General features: G+C 35.1%; 1 protein-coding gene across 2 annotated transcripts; it reads right to left on the minus strand.

The window, feature by feature from the left end:
• Positions 1–28: 28 nt before the first annotated feature.
• On the minus strand, positions 29–11493 carry LOC116138212 (cyclin-dependent kinase C-2-like). 2 transcript variants are annotated; one of them, XM_031423933.1, is made up of 13 exons: positions 11360–11493; positions 11094–11242; positions 9196–9277; positions 8809–8899; positions 7452–7481; positions 7271–7380; positions 7061–7133; positions 6857–6932; positions 6575–6692; positions 5193–5332; positions 5012–5069; positions 921–991; positions 29–817 (listed from the first exon to the last, which is right to left on the minus strand). In XM_031423933.1, exons 2-13 carry the CDS (start codon positions 11201–11203, stop codon positions 271–273), a joined length of 1506 nt encoding a protein of 501 aa, XP_031279793.1. In that variant the 5' UTR covers positions 11204–11242; positions 11360–11493; the 3' UTR covers positions 29–270. The 2 variants fall into 2 exon arrangements, with proteins under 2 accessions (XP_031279793.1, XP_031279792.1); XM_031423932.1 differs by having other exon boundaries at positions 30–817; positions 6857–6977.
• Positions 11494–22811: the final 11318 nt, after the last annotated feature.

A 22811-nucleotide genomic window follows, 5' to 3' on the forward strand; every position in this document is an offset into this window, starting at 1 on the left:
AGTTAATAACAAATTTAAGCATAATATAACATTAAGAATAATTGTGCTACTCCTGCCTAGCATATCTTCAAACTGATTGAAGGTTTAAGAAGCTTTTATGCAAAATAATGTTACATGAAATGCATAATATAACACACTTGTCGCTAAATTTTTTGGCAAATCTTGACATGAAATGCATAAACTTATCTACTAATCTCACCAATAATTAAATCGAAGCCTTTTTTGGCATTAACTTCCAAGTATTATTACACATGAGGATCAAATTATACTTTACTGTTGCCAACCATACTGTTGATTACTACGATTACCGCCCATCATGTTTGAGCCACGACCAGCACCAGAACCAGCATATGGACCCCCTCGAGGATAATTTGGGGCACCAACTCCATATCCGCTACCCCCTGCACCCCGTGGTCCAGCACCAGGCACGCCACTTGAACCATAAGCTTGACCTCTTCCTTGTGGGGGATATGTTCCGGTGCTATAACCTCCAGCGGCTCCTTGACCTCCACGATTTGGGTGGTTGTATCCCCCACTGGTTCCTCTTGGGGGATATCGGCCAGGACCTCCAGCAGGTCCACGAGGCTTTGCATAGTGGTGGCTAGGCCCTGCAGCAACTGGTGGCTGAGAACCATGCACCGGCTGGTTTGGTCCTGGACGCATCTGGAGATGTGCTTGCCCACTCTGAATGGGAGGAAGACGTGCATGTTGTTGAGGATGTTGTAGTTTCTGCCTTTTCGCATTTTCCTCATGCTGTCTTTGCTGCTGGCGCTTCTTCTTTGTCTGGAACTCATGTGATGATTCGTATTTGGGTAAACTGAAACATGGAAGGGAACAATGATAAAGAGAATAAATTAAGTGATCCATTTGCCAATAAATTAGAATGAGATTAGCAAGGCCAAATAGAGGGGAAATCTAACCTCTTGGGGTCACAAGGTAAAGGATCAGTCCAGAAATACTCTGCATCTAGTGCATCCTTGGCAGATATTCTCTAATTTTTTAAGAAAAATGAGAGGACAGCAAACACAAAGGCACACAAAAGCTTAGAACTCAGAAAGACTAAATCACACAGAATTCCAAAAAAAAAAAAACACACTGCATTTGAAATCCTTTATTTTTATGGAATGAGAGAAAAAGGTGGGAGTTGTACTAGCAGGGTGTCAAGAATCCTAAATATTCTACCATTTTATTTTACAAATCAGTTGATTCCCCCAATCGTGTATAGATTTTGTTTTCTAAATTAAGCGTACAGCTTGTGCCTATTCATTATTGTCTTCTGATACTGGAAAAATAATAAGAAAATTCATATTTTTCTTCCATTTTTAGCATGGTACCAGGTCAGGAAAACTTTGATCTGTCCAGATCCATTACCCAGCATAACCAAGCCTTCATTTGTCAGCTATATCTCCGATCAGACTTCATTGAAAAGCAGAAATTTCCTCAGTTTTAGGACAACATTAATAGCTGTGACACAGCTATTTTTGCTCAGACTAATCTTAAATGCCGGAAAACTGATTTCCAGAAAATTCCTTACATACCAAAAGAATCTTTTTTCTCAAGACATCAGTAGTTCTTCCCTTTCGAGTTTTAACAAAGAGCAGTTCAATATCTTTTCTAAACCATCAAATATCTTTTCCTTTAACCAATCAAAGAGTTTCCACCATTTTTAGTTTGCTTAATACGATGTCTGGGTCCTAATTCATAACATTTTGGTTCAGAGTAGTTACAAGGTTTGTAACCTATATTGGCGATTGCTCTACATCCATTGGGTATACCTCGTTCAAATTGAATATGAGGTGAATCAGGTTTTCCTCATCATTCAAAAAATGATTATAAACAAATTGATATAAAATCAATAGTCTTCAATCTGATAGTGGAAGGAATTTTTCAACAATGAACTCCTTTCTCTTCAAAATGAGAGGATTATCCACCAAAATGGGATGATACACTCCAAAAAAATGGAGTAACAGAAAGGGGGGAAAAAAAGGCCCTCATTGGAAGTTGCTAGATTACTCTTCCAAATGAAAGTTCCAAAAAACCTACTGGGGGTAGCTGTTTTAAGATACGATCTCATAAATCCTAGGCCTTCACAAACTTTTTATTTCAAAACTCCTTTACAATGTATGACGCAATGAAATTGATAAGCACTAGATAATGTTCTATAGAAGTAATTTCAATCCATGAATGGTAACTGTATCCATGATAATATGATATGATGCTAGTCATCAATCATAGATTACATAACAAGAGTATTTATATAGACTATTTATAATGCAACTAGAATAAGGCAAATTCTAAAATTCCAAATTAAGCAAGAAAACAATCATAACTTTCTATATGAAATAGAAAATTTAATAAACTATGACTTAATAAGGAAGCTGACTCATTTGATTGTAATTGTTGGATGCATATAATTTGTACAATCATGGCCATAACTAGACAAAGTTGGATCCAAGAGCCCAATAAGTGTATCTCGCAATCCAACCCATGTGGCAGCAGGGATCGCAGGGTAATTACTCAGGTTTCCGAGTATCTAAAGGGCAGGGGACTAGTTTAGCTACCTCGGCTGGGGTCAGGGAGAGCCCAAACCCAAGACCTAGCCTTAGAAATATTAGATTTTAGGCTTATTGGGCCTTAAACAGGTTATTTAATGACGTTCTAAATTTTTGGTGAAAATGACAACACGGACACTTGAACTGGTGTAAAGCAGTTGACTGATACCTCTCAAGCCAACTTAGTTGTATCTTTTGATTGTTTAAAATGTGCAAAGTAATATATATAATTTCAGTAAATAATGTTTTATTAACCAATTTATTTGAAAAAATATAACCTTAGTTCCCCTTTATATTTTTACAAGCCAACTGTCATTATACCATTTCCATCACCAGTTAACATCATTTAGCATCCCACTATCATTGTCCAATCCACATCACTTGTCGGAAATGGCTGAAATTTTAAAGAGGAATGCAATTTTCTTTATATTTTTTTTAGGTTAAATTCTGGGTATAAAAACCAGGGTTTGGGAAACCTACCTTTGGCCCCAAAACCCTAACTCTGGATTTTTCCATCAGTACAAGTACCACCCTCTTGCTAAATGTACTTAAATCACTATGGGTCTCACATTCCTAAAACATCATCCCTGTTTCCCTTTCACCTATCTTTAGGGGAAGACAAGCAAAGAGTATTAAGATAGGAGGCATACTTCTCATGTCCAAGCAGAACTTATTGCTTTTAATCTATTTTCAGTCCAACTGAAACTTATAAGTTCCAATATTTATACCATGATTGAGGTGTACAGGAACATCTTATATTGAACTGAGACTAACCAAGACAGTGAGGATAAAATCCTTTAGATTTACCATCTACTTCGTTACTTACTGAACCCAACAAATCAAAAGAGGAAGAATCATTTACCACAACTTAAGGTGTATTCAAGGAGATAGACCACCAAAATCTCTAGTAATGACCAATCAATTGAACATGAAACAGATTATAATCCAATTTTTTATTTCATTACCCTATTTTGATCGTTTTGATAAGCCTCAACAATTGATTTCATTAATCCTATTTCTGATCATTTTGATAATCTTCATTTCCCTATCGCCCTTAGTAAAGAAACTAGGAATGTACTTAACATTCAACACTCAGCTGTCCTCCAGAAGCATCCCTCAAGCAGTCAATGAAACAATAAGAGACAAACATACACAAATCATCATTGAAGAAACAAGAGCGTTGCATAAAAATGAGGCAACTAGTGGAAGTTTCCGAATTGAAACCACCAGCAGTCTTCATTGACCCATTTCCATCATCAAAGAAAGCCATCACCCCATGGTTAAAGAGATTTGTCAAATCTAAGGTGAAAATCGGTTATAAACAAAGCCAAGGAGATCACAATTTATTTCTAAAGAGATTCTGATTAGGGAAAATGATAGCCTTGATACTCTACGTGGATGACATTATTTTCACCAGGAATGATTTGGAAGAAATTGAGAAATTGAAGAGCCACCTTACTAACAACACTTCATGCAGAAAGAGGAATTTTTATATCTTAGCAAAAGTATATTCTTCAACTACTAAAAAAAGTGGACATATGGAGATGCAAACCTATAGACATCTAAACTCAACTTAACAGGGGGGTGTGGGGGGTGGAAGGAGGGGAATATGTTGCAATAGACCAAGAGAGATATTAGAGATTGATAGGAATTTATATACTTGTTCCGAATAAACCAAATATCGCATATCTGGCAGAAGCCTATACTGATGTTGATTGGGTCAGTTCACTTGTAGTATGAAGATCCACAACAGGATATTGCACCTTTCGCAAGGAAATCTTATCATTTGGAAGAGTGAAAAAGCAATCAATCATGACAAGATCTAACAAAGAAGTTGAATTTAGTGCAATGTTTCATGGGATTTGTAAACTACTATGGTTGAAGATCATTCTCTTTGATCTTGAGATATTCAATAAGGTTACATCATCCCTACAAATCTGCCATTATAATCCAGTACATTAGATCGAACCAAGCATGCAGTGATGGACAGACATTTCATTAAAGAAAAACCAACAAATAAGGACAACATGTACTTAGTATGTGGCTTCAAATGAACAGTTGGCTGGCCCATCATAAAAGGACTGTCCTGCTGCACATTTCAGTCTATTCCTAACAAGTTGGGAATGGAAACATTTTTCACCAGCTCAAGAGGGGGTGTTAAAAATGTGTTTGATAAATTTACCTAGAAAAAAGTTGCCTTGAGAATTATGTTTTTAATTGATCATATATTTAGTTCCTGTATGTATCCACTGATATTAATCATTGACCCTAGAAATGCATAGGTTTCTACAATTTTGTATAAACCGACTTGTCTCCTAAAGTAGGCATAAAATTCTAACCATTTATTGTTGTGTTTTCACATTTAGAAATACTAAGAAAAATCATTTCTTTCATCCATTTTCAACACATAAACATGCCCACAAATAACACGGAGCAAAAACCATGTGATAACATGATACCTGAACAGGATCTAGAGTTAGCATTCTCTCCAACAACTCCAAAGCATGACGATCAAAACTGTTACAGAAAAGTAGCAATGCAAACCAAGAGACAAAAAGGTCACCTCAATATAGGCAATTGTTAAATATTTAAATTGTGGAAATTATAGTAAATATGAACAATACAAGTTTAGTTATTTACTTCCTAAAAACCTCCCTGACACGTCTCTTCATTGGCCTTGTTGGCTTGAAGTTGTTATACCATGGCATCTTTGAAACCCCAGGCCAATTGACCTCATCTGGGGCTCCACACAGTTCAAAAATCTTATTCAATTGCTCCGGCTACAATATATGGAAAAGGATTGAAGTTATGTTGGTGCCTTGTCAACAAATACTAAGATAAATCTCAACATAATACAAAAGCAAATTTATGTGCCTAATAAGTGTGTATATGTAGAATAATCATATTTCCTCAATCTGCCATTGAGGATATCAAATCATTCAAAGTTAAGCTAATTAATAACTAAATATAAACACAAGCCTTAAAAATTTAAGCCTAAAATAGAACGATTGGTAACCAACAAACCATGAAAGGTTTGAAAATAATTATCAATCCATGTGAGTTTGTTTGTGTACCAAATCCATGACCAGGCTCACAAATTTTTTACTTTTGGCAATTCTGTTTGCAAAAAATGATTACCAGAAACTATGAAATTATGCAGAAATATATAAAACCAAATCCAACCACTGGATTAGTCAAATTATATTCACAAGTCTAGCTCAAATAGCACTGAGGATGAGATCTTTATTTGACTCCTAAGCCACCATAATCTTCCATCATATGTGTTTAATGCAAGTCAATGTATCATTGTATCATGATTTACTAGCGACCCCCAAATAATAATATAGGGCCCCTTTGGTACACAATTTTTCAATATTCTATTCCATATTCTATCCAAAATACACATTTATTTCCTTATTCTCAAAATATTATTCTATATTATTCAATTCTTTTTAAACCCTCTAGATTTGTTAATTTAACTAAACATCCCCCAAAAAAAAAAATTTTAGAAATTGACAAAAACACCCCAGCAACCCACATTTACCAAATTCCGGCCACCACTATCGGAAGCTGGCCGGAATCTGGTATAATGGCGCACTACCGACTAGATCTGGTCGGTAGTGCGCCGATCTAGCCTTTTCCGGCCAGATCCACTATGGATCTGGCCAGAAAAGGCCATATCGGTGCACGACCGGCCAGATCCAGCCGGTCGTGCGCCGATACGACAGCTCCGGCCACCCTCCGGCAGTGGTGGCCGGCTGTCGGTATTTAATGGTTGAGTGGGGGTGTTTTTGTTAATTTTCAATATTTTATTATAGGGGTGTTTAGTAAATAAACAAACTTAAGGGGGTATTTTTCTTAATTTCCAAATCCTACATCGTAATAACCACCCAATTTTACTTTTTTCAAAATATTATTTTAAAAAGTATCAGAATAATGAACCAAGTGCACCCATATTTTTTAGCATCCTTCAAATATTAATCGTAAAAGTAATAAAAATTATATAAGATAATGTAACTTGCCTCATCTTTTCCAGGGAAAATTGGTTTCCCATGTAGAAGTTCAGCAAAAATACATCCAACAGACCACATATCAACTGCTGGACCATACTTTGTTGTCCCAAGCAGCAACTCCGGAGGTCTGCTCAAAACAAGACAAATTTGAACTAACTGAGTGGTTATCTATCCCAACTTTTATTCCTTTTCTCATTGGTTTCCATTTAGGTAGGAGGAAATGATGCATACTAAAATGAGAAGTTTAGATACTTCTGTGAAAACTCTTCATCTAAGGGAGAAAACAATTACCTATACCATAAAGTAATAACACGATTTGTGAGATTCGCATTGTGTTCATGTGAAAACGACCGCGCAAGCCCGAAATCTGCAAGTTTCAGATTACCCTCATTGTCTATTAGAAGATTAGAGCCTGCAGCATGAATAGGAAGCCTCATACATTTGACCTCATGACATCTAAAGATCCAATAGTGAAATCCTTGCTTCAATTATAACCTTTGATATCACGATGAAGTACTTGATTTACATGACAGTAGTGAAGACCGGTCAGGAGCTGCCTCATATAGCACTGCGTGAAAAAGGAAAATAAGTGAGACAGCTACTTTCTTATCTAAAAAGTTAAGAGCTAATTTATATAGCCTGTCAAGCATCACATTGCCACTGATCAAATAGTAGAAGGGCATTTCCCCATCCTATAAGTGACACCTTAATCTGGGGAACTGAAAATCTCATTCCAGGACGATCAGCAAGACCTGTCAAATCATGGTCCATGTATTCAAAAACCATGTAGATGCCACCTTTATACTTGTTACCATCTGCAAGTAATGTGGCCAATGTTAGATATTCTCAGCCCTATAATAAAACAACAAGACAAAAGCCTACTTGCCTGGCCTCCCCTGTTCATCCTTCTCGGGACCTGAAAAAGAAATGAAAACATTTATGGATCAAAAGAACAAATCAATAACTAAACTCTTTACGTGTTTTGCCAAAGCTGAACCAACTATGTATATATTATATATTCCAGTTCTAGTTTCCCTGGATCATCAGCAATCCTAAACAAATTATAATATTACCCAGGATCTTTTACATGCTCTTTTCTGTGCTTATCTCAGCTCTGACTTATATATTTTATTTTCTGGGTTTTTTGTTGTCTGGTTACTGGATTAAGTTGTGCTGTTTCAGGTCCATTTTTTATTGTTTTGTTGGAGATTGGATCCCAATTAAATGTGAAAGAAAGGAATCTTGATCTTAAGGCCTTCCCACTGATGGGTAAAATTGGCAATGTTTACAAATTCAGCCCAAGTTACCAAGTTTTTGGGCTATAACAGTCCGCTCAACACCAAGAGTTAGAAATTAAGTCCACGGCTCACATGTTCTTAGAACTTTTAGCATTTAATGATTCTTTTTGAAGGAGCAAATTCAATATGAATTTTACAAACTGATGAAGTATCACTTAATATATAGATCAAAAAATGGAGTAGTTGATGCAAGTGGACCGACAAGACACAAAAGTTAACTTCATCCATGAAATTGTTAATTACTGGAAATCCAAATTAAACTAAATAAAATTTATTATCAACCTGATTGACAAGAATTTATTTTTAATTGAAAAAAAAATTAAACTACTAAGACGAAACTTACATCAATGAATTGAAATCAAACACTGACAACTAACAATAAAAAAAAAATCCATCATTTCATTTAATCTTTCTAGCAAGTGACACATCATCAATTTGTAAAATCTACATTGAATTTGCTTCTTCAAAGTGACAGACCAAATGCTAAATGTTCTAAGAATTAAAAATTGTTAGGGGCTAGTGGAGACCATGTAGACCATGGACTTTATTTATGTTTCAAGGCTTTGACTCCACTTTTATAGTTCAAAACCTGGTTCCTTGGCTTGAATTTGTAATGTTATTTATTTCATTTACCTAATAAAAAAATAAAACCCTAATTAAGTAAGCACAATGTGAGTTTAGTAGTGCCACTGTGGTTATTTTATTTAATTAATTTTATTTTTGTGGTCGAAGTCAACAGATTGGTTTCAGACTTTCAGTGGTAGTTGAAACCTTGTATGAATCATAAGGCACTCCAATATTATCTAGTTGGGAGGTTGGTCTATTTACAGGTAAAACCAACCTCCAGGGAGGTCAATGATTAACCTAAGAATATATCATCAGCATAATTGTTTCATAAAGAAAGGTGCATACAAACACACAAGTTGATACAAATTACAATCATACCTGGAGATGTCACAATCTCTTTCAACTTAATTACATTCTCATGGTGCAGCTTCTTTAGAATTTTGATTTCTCGTATGGCAGTGATGGGGAACTGCATTAACAATTTTAAAGAATTAAAAATAAAATGAAATAAAAAATATTTCATGAGTGAAATATGGTTATTAAATGACATAATACTCCCAAAGCGTGGGAACTTCTATCTTTATCCCATTTAGACTCTCAAAATGCAACCTATCTTGAGCATAAGGCATTTAAGAACAATGGGAAGGAAAGGGCAGTGTAGATGGCCCGATACTGCCAAATCTGTAGCATATATTACAAGCTTGTTGCACATAGTTTGTTTACAATAAGAAGATAATAATGATTAACTAGAAGGTAATAACATACCCCTTCTCTCTCATTGTCCATTCGTATTTTCTTCAATGCTACAATTTCACCTGTTTTTATTTCTCTGGCCATGTAAACTTGACTGCAAAAATAATAAATCACATAACTAAAACTGGATAAAATTTTATATAAGTCAAGTAAAAACTAACTCTAACTCAAATATGTAATAGTCCAACTCAAACAAGTTATGTCCCTAAATCCTTAAGAATGAAATATTTCAAAATTATATAACAAACCTTAATTTAAAGGCAAATCACATAAAGAATAATTCTAGTCCAGTCCTACATACCAAACATCCAAATGGATCATACTACCATATTAGGGGAATGATAAAATTCCTTGGAAACCTAGGCCATAGAGAAACTAGAAAATGTATCTTGTCCACTAATTATCGACTTCTTTCCCTTTTTCTCATTCAAAATATGCGTGTTTTTCTTGCAAATCACCCAATTTCTTTCCTCTCCCAAAGATAAAAGCATTCTCCTCAAGCACATCACTATAGTTTCTAGAACAACCAACATCTATTAGTTTCCTTGCACAAACTAGCATAACAATTTTGGCATTGAATTTGGGAGTTTCCCGGAATGTACCTAGGAAAAACAAAGGTTCCCTCCTTATTTGTGCTAACTCAAAGATCATGGTTAAGACTAACACTAGTGAAGCTATTACCTTGAGAAGCTACTGGCAAGAAACTAGTAGATCTATCCAAGGATATTGGGCAAGACTAATATAAGTTCCTCAACTAGATAGGGACTCGTTTAATATTTAGGAATGAAAGGGTGTCTTGGGGTTGGTTTCAATAAAAGAAAATAAAAACTTATGTTAACCTTGATTCTGACAATCATAGACATGACAGCCAACAAAAAAAGAGAATCAGCAAAAAAGTGGACAGGGTGCTGGGTAGAGAACAACCCTACCAGACTATTTACCAAGATATAAACTGACCAACTGCTCAATTGCAAGAAGCTGGGAAGAGAGCAACGCCAACAGATCATTTTACAGGATATAAACCAGCTCAACTGCCCATTTCAGCTCGGTTGGGTGGTTTCATTGTCCACCCGTAAGTATTACCCAACAGTATATATAAACAAAACATTTGGTAAAATAAATAATAAACCATCGATTCCTGGTTTTGCATTAGTGCTACCAATGAAATCAATACTACTAAACACTAAATTGATGAAGCTGATGAAAGAGTGAAGGGCATTGGTAGCAGAAGAAAATGTTATATCCCTAAAAAGTGGGTTGAAGAAGAAGACTATCAATATATTCACAATGCCACCTTCACAAGCTGAGTTTGTAACTACAATTTGCTACTTAAGTTTCCATAACCATTATTCATATTAAGCTCAATTCCGCAATAAAAAAGAAACACTCTTGGAACCACATCAGGTATTTCCAGATAATATCTCCCAGGAGTTGACAAGGGTTTAATCTGCACATTTTTGGGACTTATTCAACTGAACATATTAAATTGATGATTTGAAGATTCTCCACCAAGTTTCTATTTTCTTTAGTTTTTCGACACCCAAAAAATCTCTCGAACCTTCCTAGAACTCTAAATTAGAAGTTACTTCCACACCCCGCAAGTTTCTAATTCATACCCAATAATCAAGTTGCCTAACTTGATTATTGAACGAACTTGAAGTAAACTACCATGCCAAGTAACAAGCAAAATAAGAAGAAACAAATCACTTCCACAATGACACATTCTATTTCAAACCATAATGTCAGCCAAAGGTATTGATCAAGCACTCGATACTACTACTACTATATAACCTTTTTCTTTTTATGATTTGTTTGAAGTTTTTGGCGGAAAACAAAAAAGATGACATGGTTGAAGCGGGGTAAGGAGAAAAAAAAAAAAAAAAACAACAACAACAACAACAGAAACTGACCCATAAGTGCCCTCGCCAATTTGTTCCAATTTCTCGAAGCAATTGACACTTCTAGATCCCCAAGCAGGAGACTCGTTCAGGTTAAGCTGACCAGGGGCCGCTATAGCCATCTCTTCACCCTCCTCGTTCTTCAGTAGATAATATATATACTTATATATCCCAAAAACAAATATTTCAACAAATTAAAATGATATTAATATTTATTAAACAAGAGAAAATTTGGATAGAAAATTAAAAATTAAAAAAATAAAAGAGCTAAAATTTACCGGAAGTATGGGAAACGGTCAGAGGAGAATTGAGAAAAAAGTATGCGGAGGCAGCATTCCCAGTGTTTCTTCCAGGAGAGATCCCGTTATAAAAGCAGAGCTTTTTTAGTTGTGTTCTGATTAAATTTGTTCAAATATTCAATTAAACAACTTTAGGGTCCGGTCAACAACGAAATAAACCCATGTCTCATTTAAAACATTAAAACATTGTAAAATTACTAATTTGACCTTTTTAGGGGTACTCTTTTTTTTTTGGTTAATTTCATTCAACTTGACTCTACTCAAGCAGCTAACAGTTAGATTGGAATTGATTTTAAAAAGCTAGAATATAATTATTTTATAATTTTTTTTTTTTTTACAAAATTAAGGAAACTATGTTAAATAACACATTTTTTGAGAACTCAATTAAAAATAGTCTCTTTTTGAAAGCATCTCAATAAATAGTCCTACTCCAAAATTTCACTCATTGGACCAAAATACCTTTTTTAACCTTAAAAACTCAAAGTGGCAAATAACCAATTGACAGGTATCTATCAGTTAACCGACATAAACTAATAGAAACTAATAGGCATCTATCAGTGACCAATAGGAATCGATAATTGGTCACCGATAATAACTCTATCGACTCCTATGGTCATTGATGGAAACTGATATAGATAAAGTTTTAATACAAAATGTAAACGATAAAATTTACAATTGAATTTAAGAAGACAGAATCTTATGGGGTGAGCCACTGACAATCTTGGTGGCCCTGCGAAGGGTGTCCTTACGACTATGGGGGAGCCTTAGCAATATAGGGAAGTTGGAGTACATGAAGAGCTTGGGAATACGGGTACTGGAACTTTGGGGTGGTTTCTGAATGCCTAATGAGAGGGTCAGCCCCTGTTTATATAGTGAACCCAAGGGTCCGAATCCTAATAGGACTTTGAGTCCTACTTAGTATGTGAGTTCCTTTTTCGAAAAGAGATTAGATCTTCTACCTTTATCGGTTCAGGCTTTCCTCTTTGGGTGAGATGTAGGATCTTGTTAAAAGAGAAATTTGACTACGATTATGATCCTTGTTACGAACTACTGTGGGCGAATGGGCCAAACCCAGTTCAGCTTAACTCGTAGGATGACCCAACTTATAAAACAGGCAGTTCACAAGGTATTCTAAGCATAGACTCAATCGGATTAGGCCAAGACCTTGGGTTGTTGTATATTTATGATGCTATTGGACCTCGTCAGGTCCAATACGATTTTTGGCCCATACAGTTTGTTCCTCATTCTCTAAGTTAAAGGCTATTTAGCTTAAAGAGTAGATTCAATTACTCGTATTTGAGATGCAGATAGGTCATTACTCCTAGGCGGAGGGTTTGATCGTCTACGGTGTCTAGGGGACACGTCTAGATCGGCTTGGTATCAATGGCCAAGCCGAATGAAAAAGAAATCATGGGGATTTCATGTGAAGTCTCTAAGAAAGTCATTAGTACTGCTCGGTTCGGCGGTGTTTTAGCGAGGAGTACTTTATCCGAGCCGAGCGGGATGCATTTAGTCTAGATCCTTCATGTGCGATCATCCGATGTTGGCCTAGCCCGTTCCGTTTTGTACGCTATGGGATAGTTGGATGAGGATTGGTGGTCCGAGCAGAGCCAATCGAAGTAATTGCCGAGTTCTCGAAGAGGTGAGGGCATAAAGGTGTGGGTCTTCGATCTTCAATTGAGGCATCTTGTTGAGAATGTTGGAGCCATGCTAATTTTGTAAGATTGAAGGATCCCAGGACGACATGGTCTGGATACTTAGGTGCCTTGCCTCATGTGGATCACGTGCGAGATAGGAGAGGCGGGAAACAAAAAGTTTCCACGTTCTAGTGGCCAATAGAATTCTGCCATGTAACGCCCAGCATGGAGGTATATGATTTAATTTATGTTTTTATAGCCCTTACTTAATTTTTGTTAAAGTGATTTTAAGAGAATATGAAGAAAATGCCTTAAACATGCATTAAGGGTAAAATGGTCTTTTCACTCAAAATTAGTTGAAAAAGTGGGGAGTGAAAAGAGAGAGAATTTCATAGAGAATGCATTAAAAATGAGGGCATTATGGAAATTGACTAAGGGACATAGATGGAATTTCCAAGAAAGAGTAAGGGCAAAATGGGAAAGTGTGTTTATAAACTAAAGTGTTAAGGGTTTGAAACCCTTATTTTCTTCATTCCACCGCCACACTCCTCCCCTATTTTCTCTCAAATTTTCATTCAATCCTCCAAGGATTTTGAGGGCTTTTGAGTGGTTTTTCATAGGGTTTTGATTTTAGGCTTCAAGAGGTAAGGATTCTTGCTCTTTATCTATGTTTTATTTGTGTAAAAGTTGAGTTCTTATGGAGTTTATGCTTAGGGTTAAGAGAAGATTTGAATCCAACAAGAGTAGAGAGCTTAGTAGAGACTACTCAAGCATAAGGTAAGTAAATTCCACTCAAAATCCAACTCAAGTTAAAGTTTAAGAAAATCAAGTGAGTAGAGATTTCTTTTAAATATGCATATGTTATGATTATTGAGAAATTGAGATGAGATGGATGATTATTTATGCTTGTTGTTGGATATACTTGAATATGAGGAGTGTATGTGATGGTTTGATGATGGGTTGAAATTGGAAGAATTGGAAAAACTTTTGGGAGTGTTTTTGCCGTGTAGGTATGGTGATGTTACAAGAGAGTTTTTCTCTCAATTTGGATGGTTTAAGCAACAAATAGAATGATAATTACATTAGGGTTTGTTTATGCACAAGTATTGTTTGATGAAATGTCTAAGAGAAGTATGAGTTGAGTGGAAACCTTAATTTTATGCAACATTGCATATGTGCATTTCATAAGTGCATTTAAGTAAGAAATTTTAAGCATGAGCCATCCATATGCATAAAATTGTGTATGTGTAGAAACTTAATAAAGAATAAAGAATAAAGAAAGAAAGAATAAAACACTCTAAGAATAAAAAGAAAGGAAGAATAAGCATTAAAGAATTAAAGAGTGTTAAAGAAAAGTAAAGAATAGGTTGGTGTGATGGGGAACCGTGAGTGTTAAGAAGAAATTCTCACATACACGTCACCTTAATTGAGTGGCATAAGAAGAAGAAGAATTGTACGACCCGTAAGAGTGTATGTGGATGAGGGTTGTACCAAGAAGAATTCCTACATGCACGTCACCTTAATTGAGTGACCTAAGAAGAAAGAAAAATTTGTACGGTCCGCAAGAGTGCATGTAGATGAGGACTGTACTTACTCACACGGCCAAGGTTCCGAATCCATACATCAACCGAGTCCGATCGGCAAAGAATAAGAAAGAATGAGAAAGCTTGAACAAGTAAAGAAAAGAAACAAGAAAGAAAAGAGAAGCTTGGGCAAGCAAGACAAGAAGAGAAAAGAAAAGCATAGAAAGAAAAAGAAAAGAAAAGAAAAGAACAGAATAGAATAGAATAGAATAGAAAAGAAAAGAAAAGAAAAGAAAAGAAATGGAAAGAAGAAATAAAATGCATTTTTATGCATTATTGCATATGCATTTCATTTATGCATATTCCCATAAATTTTATTACGGTTAGAAAGAATAGAAGAAAAGCAAGAAAAGAAAGAATAGAAAGAACATAAAGAAAGAAAGAAACAGAGAGAATTAGAAAGAAAGAAAAGAACAGTGAGAATTAGAAACAGAGAAAGAAAGAAGAAGAGAATTAAGTAAGGAAAGAATCAAAGAAGAAGAAAATTTAAGGGATTTAGTTACTAAGCATTTTTATGCTCACCCCGTTGTTTTTCCATGTTTTTGCAGGAAATAGGTGAGCAGCGGTCGGAAGGATGTCAACAAGCGGAGAGAATTGGCATTACTGTCCACCGTTGTTAAATTTTTGTACTTGTTTTTTTGATATAGGTAAAGAATTATATTTTGTATGTAAAGAAAAATTTGGGCCCAACTATTTTCATATGCTAATTATGTATGTTTTTTATAGTATATGTTATAAAATATACTATTAGAAAGAAGTCATTACAATTGGCATCCGGAAGGTCTAACCATCTTGATGTTCTTATAATGTTTTCTAAGTTGTAGGTTTAACAAGATCTTTCCTATCCTTTTGTTTGGTCTTGCGCCAATGAAATATTCCTAAAGTGACCAATATAGGAATAGATGGGATTGACCTCAATGATACCTTATGGATAAATTGTGTATCGGTATTTGCTCTATTACCATTCTATAGTCAAATTGATGGTTTGATGGTGAAGTTATCAACCGTAGCAGACTTTGAAGAATCATAATTATGGACAATGGTTAGGCAACGGATTCCACACTATTTATCAGACAATTTTTTAAAGATGCCGAACTACAATATCAATAAAAAATTAAGTGGCTTAACATCTCTCTAAGTTGGTATTAGGCAAGTAGCCTAATACTTGGTTTGACAATAAAAAATAAGTTGGGACTGACTGATATAGGAATAGATGGAATTGTTTATGATGGAATTGTTTATCTTTCTGATATATCAAGCTATCCAAATTTCGACCATCCTTAGATCATGGACAAGTAATCAAATTTATGGTTTAGCAATGTTCCTAGAAAAGTTATAACAAATTATAAACGCAATTAATTACATCCTGATTATGGTTTAGCAATGGCATGTAGACGTCGATGATACCTTTATCTGTCAAAATTCCAAGCATTCTTAAATCATGATATCATAATCAGTATTTGCCCTATTACCATTCTATAGCCGAATTGATGGTTTGACAGTGAAGTTATTGATCACAACAGGTTTTGAACAATCATAATTATGGACAATGGTTAGGCAACGGATTCCATACAATACAATCTTTATATATATATATATATATAAAGCTGAATACCCATGTGGGTTGTTCGCCATGTGGCACATTTTGGAAGCTCTAGAATTGCTCTATCTTGACACGTTGGATTGATATTTATTGCTTCATCTATAATTATTAATTAATTAAAAAAATGGGATCTGTATTAATAATTAATAATAATAATAATATAGGTGCATTGGCATTCCAAAGATGTGCATTAATAAGGTGAATACCCATGTGTATATATAAAGTTGAATACCCATGCGGGTTGTTCGCCATGTGACACATTTTGGAAGCTCTAGAATTACTCCATTTTGACACATTGGATTGACAAGCTAATCAAATGGCTCTCTCTTGACACGTTGGATTGATATTTATTTCTCCATCTATAATTATTAATTAATTAAAAAAAGGGATATGTATTAATAATTAATAATAATAATAATACAGGTGCATTGTATTACATTGGCATTCCAAAGATGTGCATTAATAAGGTGAATACCTATACAGGTTGTTCACCATGTGGCACATTTTGGAAGCTCTAGAATTGCTCAATTTTAACATATTGGATTGACAAGCCAATCAAATTGCTCTATATTGACACGTTGGATTGATATTTATTGATCCATTTATAATTATTAATTAATTAAAAACTGGGATCTGTATTAATAATCAATAATAATAATAATACAGGTGTATTGCATTTGCATTCCAAAGATGTGTATTAATAACAAGTATATAGGTGTATTGGATTGCTATTACTAATTGTTGTTTAATGGCATTTGTCTAGGATTGCTATCTATAATTATATAGGTGCATTGTATTGACATTGGAAAACTTTCTTGGAATTGAATTCATATTTAGTTGCTTTGGTATTCGGAAGGTCTAAATAAGGGGGAAAAAAGGGGCGCATGTTCAGTTGTGTATCATTGCTATTTGTTAGTCCAATTTTTTAAAGATGTCGAACTATAATATGAATACAAAATGAAGAGGCTTAATTTCTCTTTGAGTTTATATCAGCAAATCTGCCGAACTATAATATATATAAAAAAAAATGAAGCGGTTAATGTCTCTCTTAGTTGAAAATTTTAGTGTCAGTCTATAAATGATAAAGGTTATGATTTCCATTGTAATGTTATGTGATACTTTCAATGTGATATTACTATTAATGATCAGGATATCTGAATTTTGGTTTAATTATGGGTTAATGCACTTCCTTTTTGATTGATGTGTTCAGAATTATGATGATGTTTGGTATTCTAAAGTTTAATGTTGTTCTTAATGCAGTGTTTTTGTTAAAGTTATGATGAAATAAATGGTACTGTTTATATCACATATTAATATAAGTTTTTATCAAATGCAACTTAAATAAGAATTACGGCTGTCCACGTAAAAAAATTATAAAAATAAAAAAAATCCCAATATTTATCTAAATGTGACCAGTATAGGGACAAATGGAATTGTGTCAAGTTATTCAAATTCATGGTTTACCAGTGTTCTTATAAAAGTTATAACAAGTTATAAACGCAACCAATCATATTGTGATAATGGTTCGGCAATGGAATGTAGACCTCAATGATACCTTATGGATAAATTGTGGATCATATATTGAATACAACCAACAAATCACCGTATGCTGACTACAACCAATTCGATCTGATATATCAACCATTTGAGGATGTAAAGATTTGGATATCTTGAACAATCATAGTTATGGACAATGGTTAGGCAACGGATTCCATACTATTTGTTAGACAATTTTTTTAAGTTGCCGAACAACAATATCAATAAAAAATTAAGTGGCTTAACATCTCTCTAAGTTGGTATTAGGCAAGTTGCCTAATACTTGGTCTGACGATAAAAAATAAGTTGGGACTGACTGATATAGGAACAAATGGAATTGTTTATCTTTCTGATATATCAAGCTATCCAAATTTCGACCATCTTTAAATCATGGATAAGTATTCAAATTCATGGTTTAGCAGTGTTTCTAAAAAAGTTGTAGCAAATCATAAATACAATTAATTACATCCTGGTTATGGTTTGGCAATGGAATGTAGACTTCGATGATACCTCGATCTGTCAAAATTCCAAGCATTCTTAAATCATGATATCACAGTTGGTATTTGCCCTATCACCATTTTATAGCCAAATTGATGGTTTGATAGTGAAGTTATCGACCACAGTAGGCTTTGAACAATCATAATTATAGACAATGGTTAGGCAACAGATTCCATACAATCTATAAACGATAAAGGTTATAATTTCCATTGTAATAAACCATTTGCTGTGCTGTAATTTATTCAGTATATCAAAGGTGTGATTTTTGAATCACGGTATTTTATGATGATAAATTGTAATAAACAAATTGCCAAACTAATCATGCAACCCGATGGGTTAATACACTTACTTTTTCATTGATATGTTCGGTATTTTGATGATGTTTGGTGTTCTCATAGTTAATATTGTTGTTAATGGTATTAGTCTCTTGATGCCGTGTTTTTTAGCTTTACAATTGCTCCTTTTTGATGCGTTAGATTTGTACTATTAATAATTTTATGTAAAATCGATAGGTCTTGATACTGTGTTTTTTAGCTTTACAATTGCTCCTTTTTGATGCGTTAGATTTGTACTATTAATAATTTTATGCAAAATCGATAGGTGCATTGTACTGTTATGTGATACTTTCAATGTAATATTGCCATTAATGGTCAAGATATCATAATTTTGGTTTAATTATGGATTAAATAACTTCCTTTTTGATTGATGTGTCGGTATTATGATGATGTTTGGTATTCTGATATTTAATGTCGTTCTTAGTTTGTTGTTTTGTTAAAGTGTTGAAGAATAAATGGTACTGTTATGTCACATATAGTATAAGTTTGTATCAAATGCAACTTAAATGTACGTTCCACTTGAGGTACGTAGCTAATGTTTTCTTATTTTGCTCTTATTTGAGTCGATTTATTATTAATATTGTTGGTTGGCCTTTGTTTATTGATATGTTGAGTAATTGCCTTGAAATTGGTTGAAATTAGAAGATTTTGTGGGTTCCAGGCTTCGCCGGGGCGAAGAGGTGTGCAGCCACGAGGAGCTGCTGGAAAGTTTCGCCGCGGCGACGGGTCGGCTGAAAATATTGTTAAGTTTTAGATATTTCTTCCCTAAGGACAATTTGACCATTCTACCCCTAATTAAGGAAAATGGGGAGTAAAATGTAAGGAAATTTCATAGAGAATATGTTGGTGTGGGGTGTGATGTAATGAATCAAAGGATATAGATGGAATTCCCAAGGAAGAGTAAGGGCAAAATGGGAATGCTGTGCATAAATTGTGTTAAAAGGAATTAAGCTTGCAACCCTTCATTCTTCTTCTCCACCGCCATTCTCCTTTCTTACTTTCTCTCAATTCCTCTTTCATTAGTTCAAGGATTTTTTAGAGGGCTTTTTGGAGTGATTGGGTAGAAAATCAAGCTAAGGCATCCTAAGGTAAGGATTCTTGCTTTGGATGTAAGATTTTGTGAGGTTTTGGATATATTTGATATTGAAGTCTCATGGTTTTTGTAACGACTGCTTTCTACTCGTATTCTCATAAAATATGCATAGTGAAATACATGTAAAATAGCATAAAGTTAGGCCCAAATTTTTTTTTTTTTTTTTTAAACATATACTTCTTATACAAAAGCTGTATCATGTACAAAACATCAAAGGCAGGGTGGACAGTGTAGCCATTTCCCTTCGCTTGTCGACGCCCATCTGACTGTGTCCTCACCTAGGTCCTACAAAAACATAGAAAACAACGGGGTGAGCACAACTAAGGCTAGTAAGTAATCCTCTACTCATCTATCCCCGTAACTCTCTCTCTGATTCTTTCCTTACTTCTCATTTACTATCTCTTTATATCTCTCTATTTTCTCTTTCTCGTAACTCTTCTCTACTAACTCTCTTTAGTAAGTCACGACCCCATCTGACCAGAGGCACGGTTGGGACTCCCTCCACTCTATGTGACTTTACTCATTATAGCCGATCGGACTCGGTTAGGCATGGATCAGAACCTTTGGCCATGTGAGTATATAATCTATCTCTCGGGTACTCTGGGTATACCCCTCCCGCATGTACTCCACGAGCTACACACCACTCTCCTCTCTATACTCATGCCGCTCTCTCAATGCGCGTACATGCAGGAATACTCTACCCTTATCACAAGTTCCCCATCGCACCCCTACTCTATTCTCTTGATTAGCACTACTTTTTCTTTGTTCTCTAGTGCTCAATTTCTCTTCTCTTTACTAATAGAGAAGCTTATTCTCAACATTCTCTACTCTTTCTCAAACTAATACTCATAGTCAACTTATCTCAAAAATCTCTACTCTCTCTCAAGCTATTACTCAATGCACAACTAATGCACATGGGTGGTTTATGCTCATTGATGCGCTTAGGAAATGCCAATATGAAATGTTACAAGATTAAGGTTCACAATTCAGGCTCACTTTTCTCTTAAGCTTTCATCAACAATTCATGTGCATACAAAATCTCTCTAAATTACTACTCTACTATATTCTCTAGCCATCCAAAATCGGAGAAAACTCCCTTACAACCTAAACCCGTCAAGGAAAACACTTCCAAATAGGTTTACACAACACTCCCAAACTTCAACTCAATTTCCACTTCTCAACACACATTCAAACACTTCTCATACATAAGTATCCAACCACCTCAAAATAGAATCTCATCTTAACTCAATTTTTCAGCAAGCCAATACATACTCATACTGCATAATCTCTACTCAATTTCTACTCAAAAACTTATTCAAATCTCAACTGGTTGAATTTCATTACCTTGTGAAAAAGTGACTTCTCTAGCACTTTTCCTTTCCTTTGTTGTCTTGTCTTCTCTCTACAACTCAAAACAACAACATAGCAACAACAACCAATAAGACTTCAATATAACTATAAGCAAACTCACTCTAAAGCAAGAATCCTTACCTTAGGATCTTTAGATGGAATCTCTACTCAAAATTACCTAAAAGCTCTCTTAAATCCCTTAGAATCTTGGAACAATTGAAAGCAAAATGGAGAGAATTGAGAGAATGGATATGGCAGTGGAGAGAATGAAATGGAGGTTTATTACACTTAGCCCTTTTTACTCATGAGAAAATCAACACTTCCCAACTTTGCCCTTGATCTTCTTTGAAAATTCCATTTATATCCTTTGATTCATTCACTCACACCACCCCATACTAACCCATTCTCCATGAAATTTCCTTACATTTTACTCCCCACTTTTCCTGCTAATTAGGGGTAGAATGGTCATTTAACCCTTATGAAAAAATATCTAGAAATCTCAATACACATTTTGTCGGCTCGTCGCCGCGGCGAAGAAACTTTCTCGCCCCAGCGAAGAAAGACAGAGCCTACACCGCCTTACTCAAAGCCAACGTCGCCGCGGCGAAGACTGAAATTCTAAAATTCCTCAAATCTCACCCAATTTTAAGGCAAACACTCAACCAACTCAACATACAAACTCAATTAAAGTTGAATCAATAAATATTAAGCAAAACAGCAAATCTAAGTACGTGCCTCAAGTGGGGCTTACAGTTTTATTGTTTAAAGGGTAGAGAAAGTCAAGCAATCCAAAAAGGAAGTCTAGTGAGATCCCTCAATTTCAGGTAAGTAAATCCAATTCAAACTAAGTTTAAGAAATCCTTGGGTAAGAGATTTCTTTATACATGTATACATGATACTTGATGAGAAATTGAGGAGATATATGTTTATGTGTTGAGAATTGAGTTGAGATGAATATTCATGTTGTTTGTTGGATATGCTTCCTTTATAAAAGCGGTAATATGTGATGAGTTTAGATGAAATTGAAGGATATTGAGAAATCCTTTTTGGAAGTGTTATCTTATGACAGGGAGTATAGCTATGTGAGGGAGTTTCTCCCATTTTGATGGTTAGAGAAAGCCATAGAGCTATTGTTATAGTAGATTCTTTTTTATGCACTTTAGTTGTTTGATGAAATGCCTAAGAGAGGTTTGAGTATAAGTAGTAACCTTATTCTTGCAACATGGCATATTGGCATTTCATAAGTGCATTAGTGGAGATAAACCATCCATGCATTAATTGTGCATTGAGAAGTGACTTAAGAAAGAGTAATAACCTTGTGAATGCACTTACTCAAGAGTAGAGAACTTTGTGAATGAACTACTCTAAGAGTAGAGAGGTGAGAAGTGCTAAAGTAGAGTGATTGAGAAGAACACTAAAAACGGGTTGATGCTTTGTGATCTCCACCCAATAGTTATGAGAAACGGTTGGTGCTTTGTGATCTCCACCCGATAGTTATGAGAAACGGGTTGGTGCTTTGTGATCTCCACCCATAGTTATGAGAAACAGGTTGGTCTTTGTGATCTCCACCCGATGTTATGAAAAAGGGTTGGTGCTTTGTGAACTCCACCCGACAGTCATGAAAAGTGGGATGGTCTATGTGAACTCCACCCGCCGCCTCCGGTAAGATGAGTCGTGACATCAAGTGAGAATGAGTAGAGTCTGAAAAATGGGATGGTTCTGTGTGAATCCACCGGCCGTGCCTCTGGTAAGATGGGGCCATGACATATACAGAAGTTAATAAAAAAAGCTGTGTG

Source organism: Pistacia vera, unplaced genomic scaffold (genome assembly GCF_008641045.1).
Source record: "Pistacia vera cultivar Batoury unplaced genomic scaffold, PisVer_v2 Contig339, whole genome shotgun sequence".
Classification (NCBI taxonomy): Eukaryota; Viridiplantae; Streptophyta; class Magnoliopsida; order Sapindales; family Anacardiaceae; genus Pistacia; species Pistacia vera.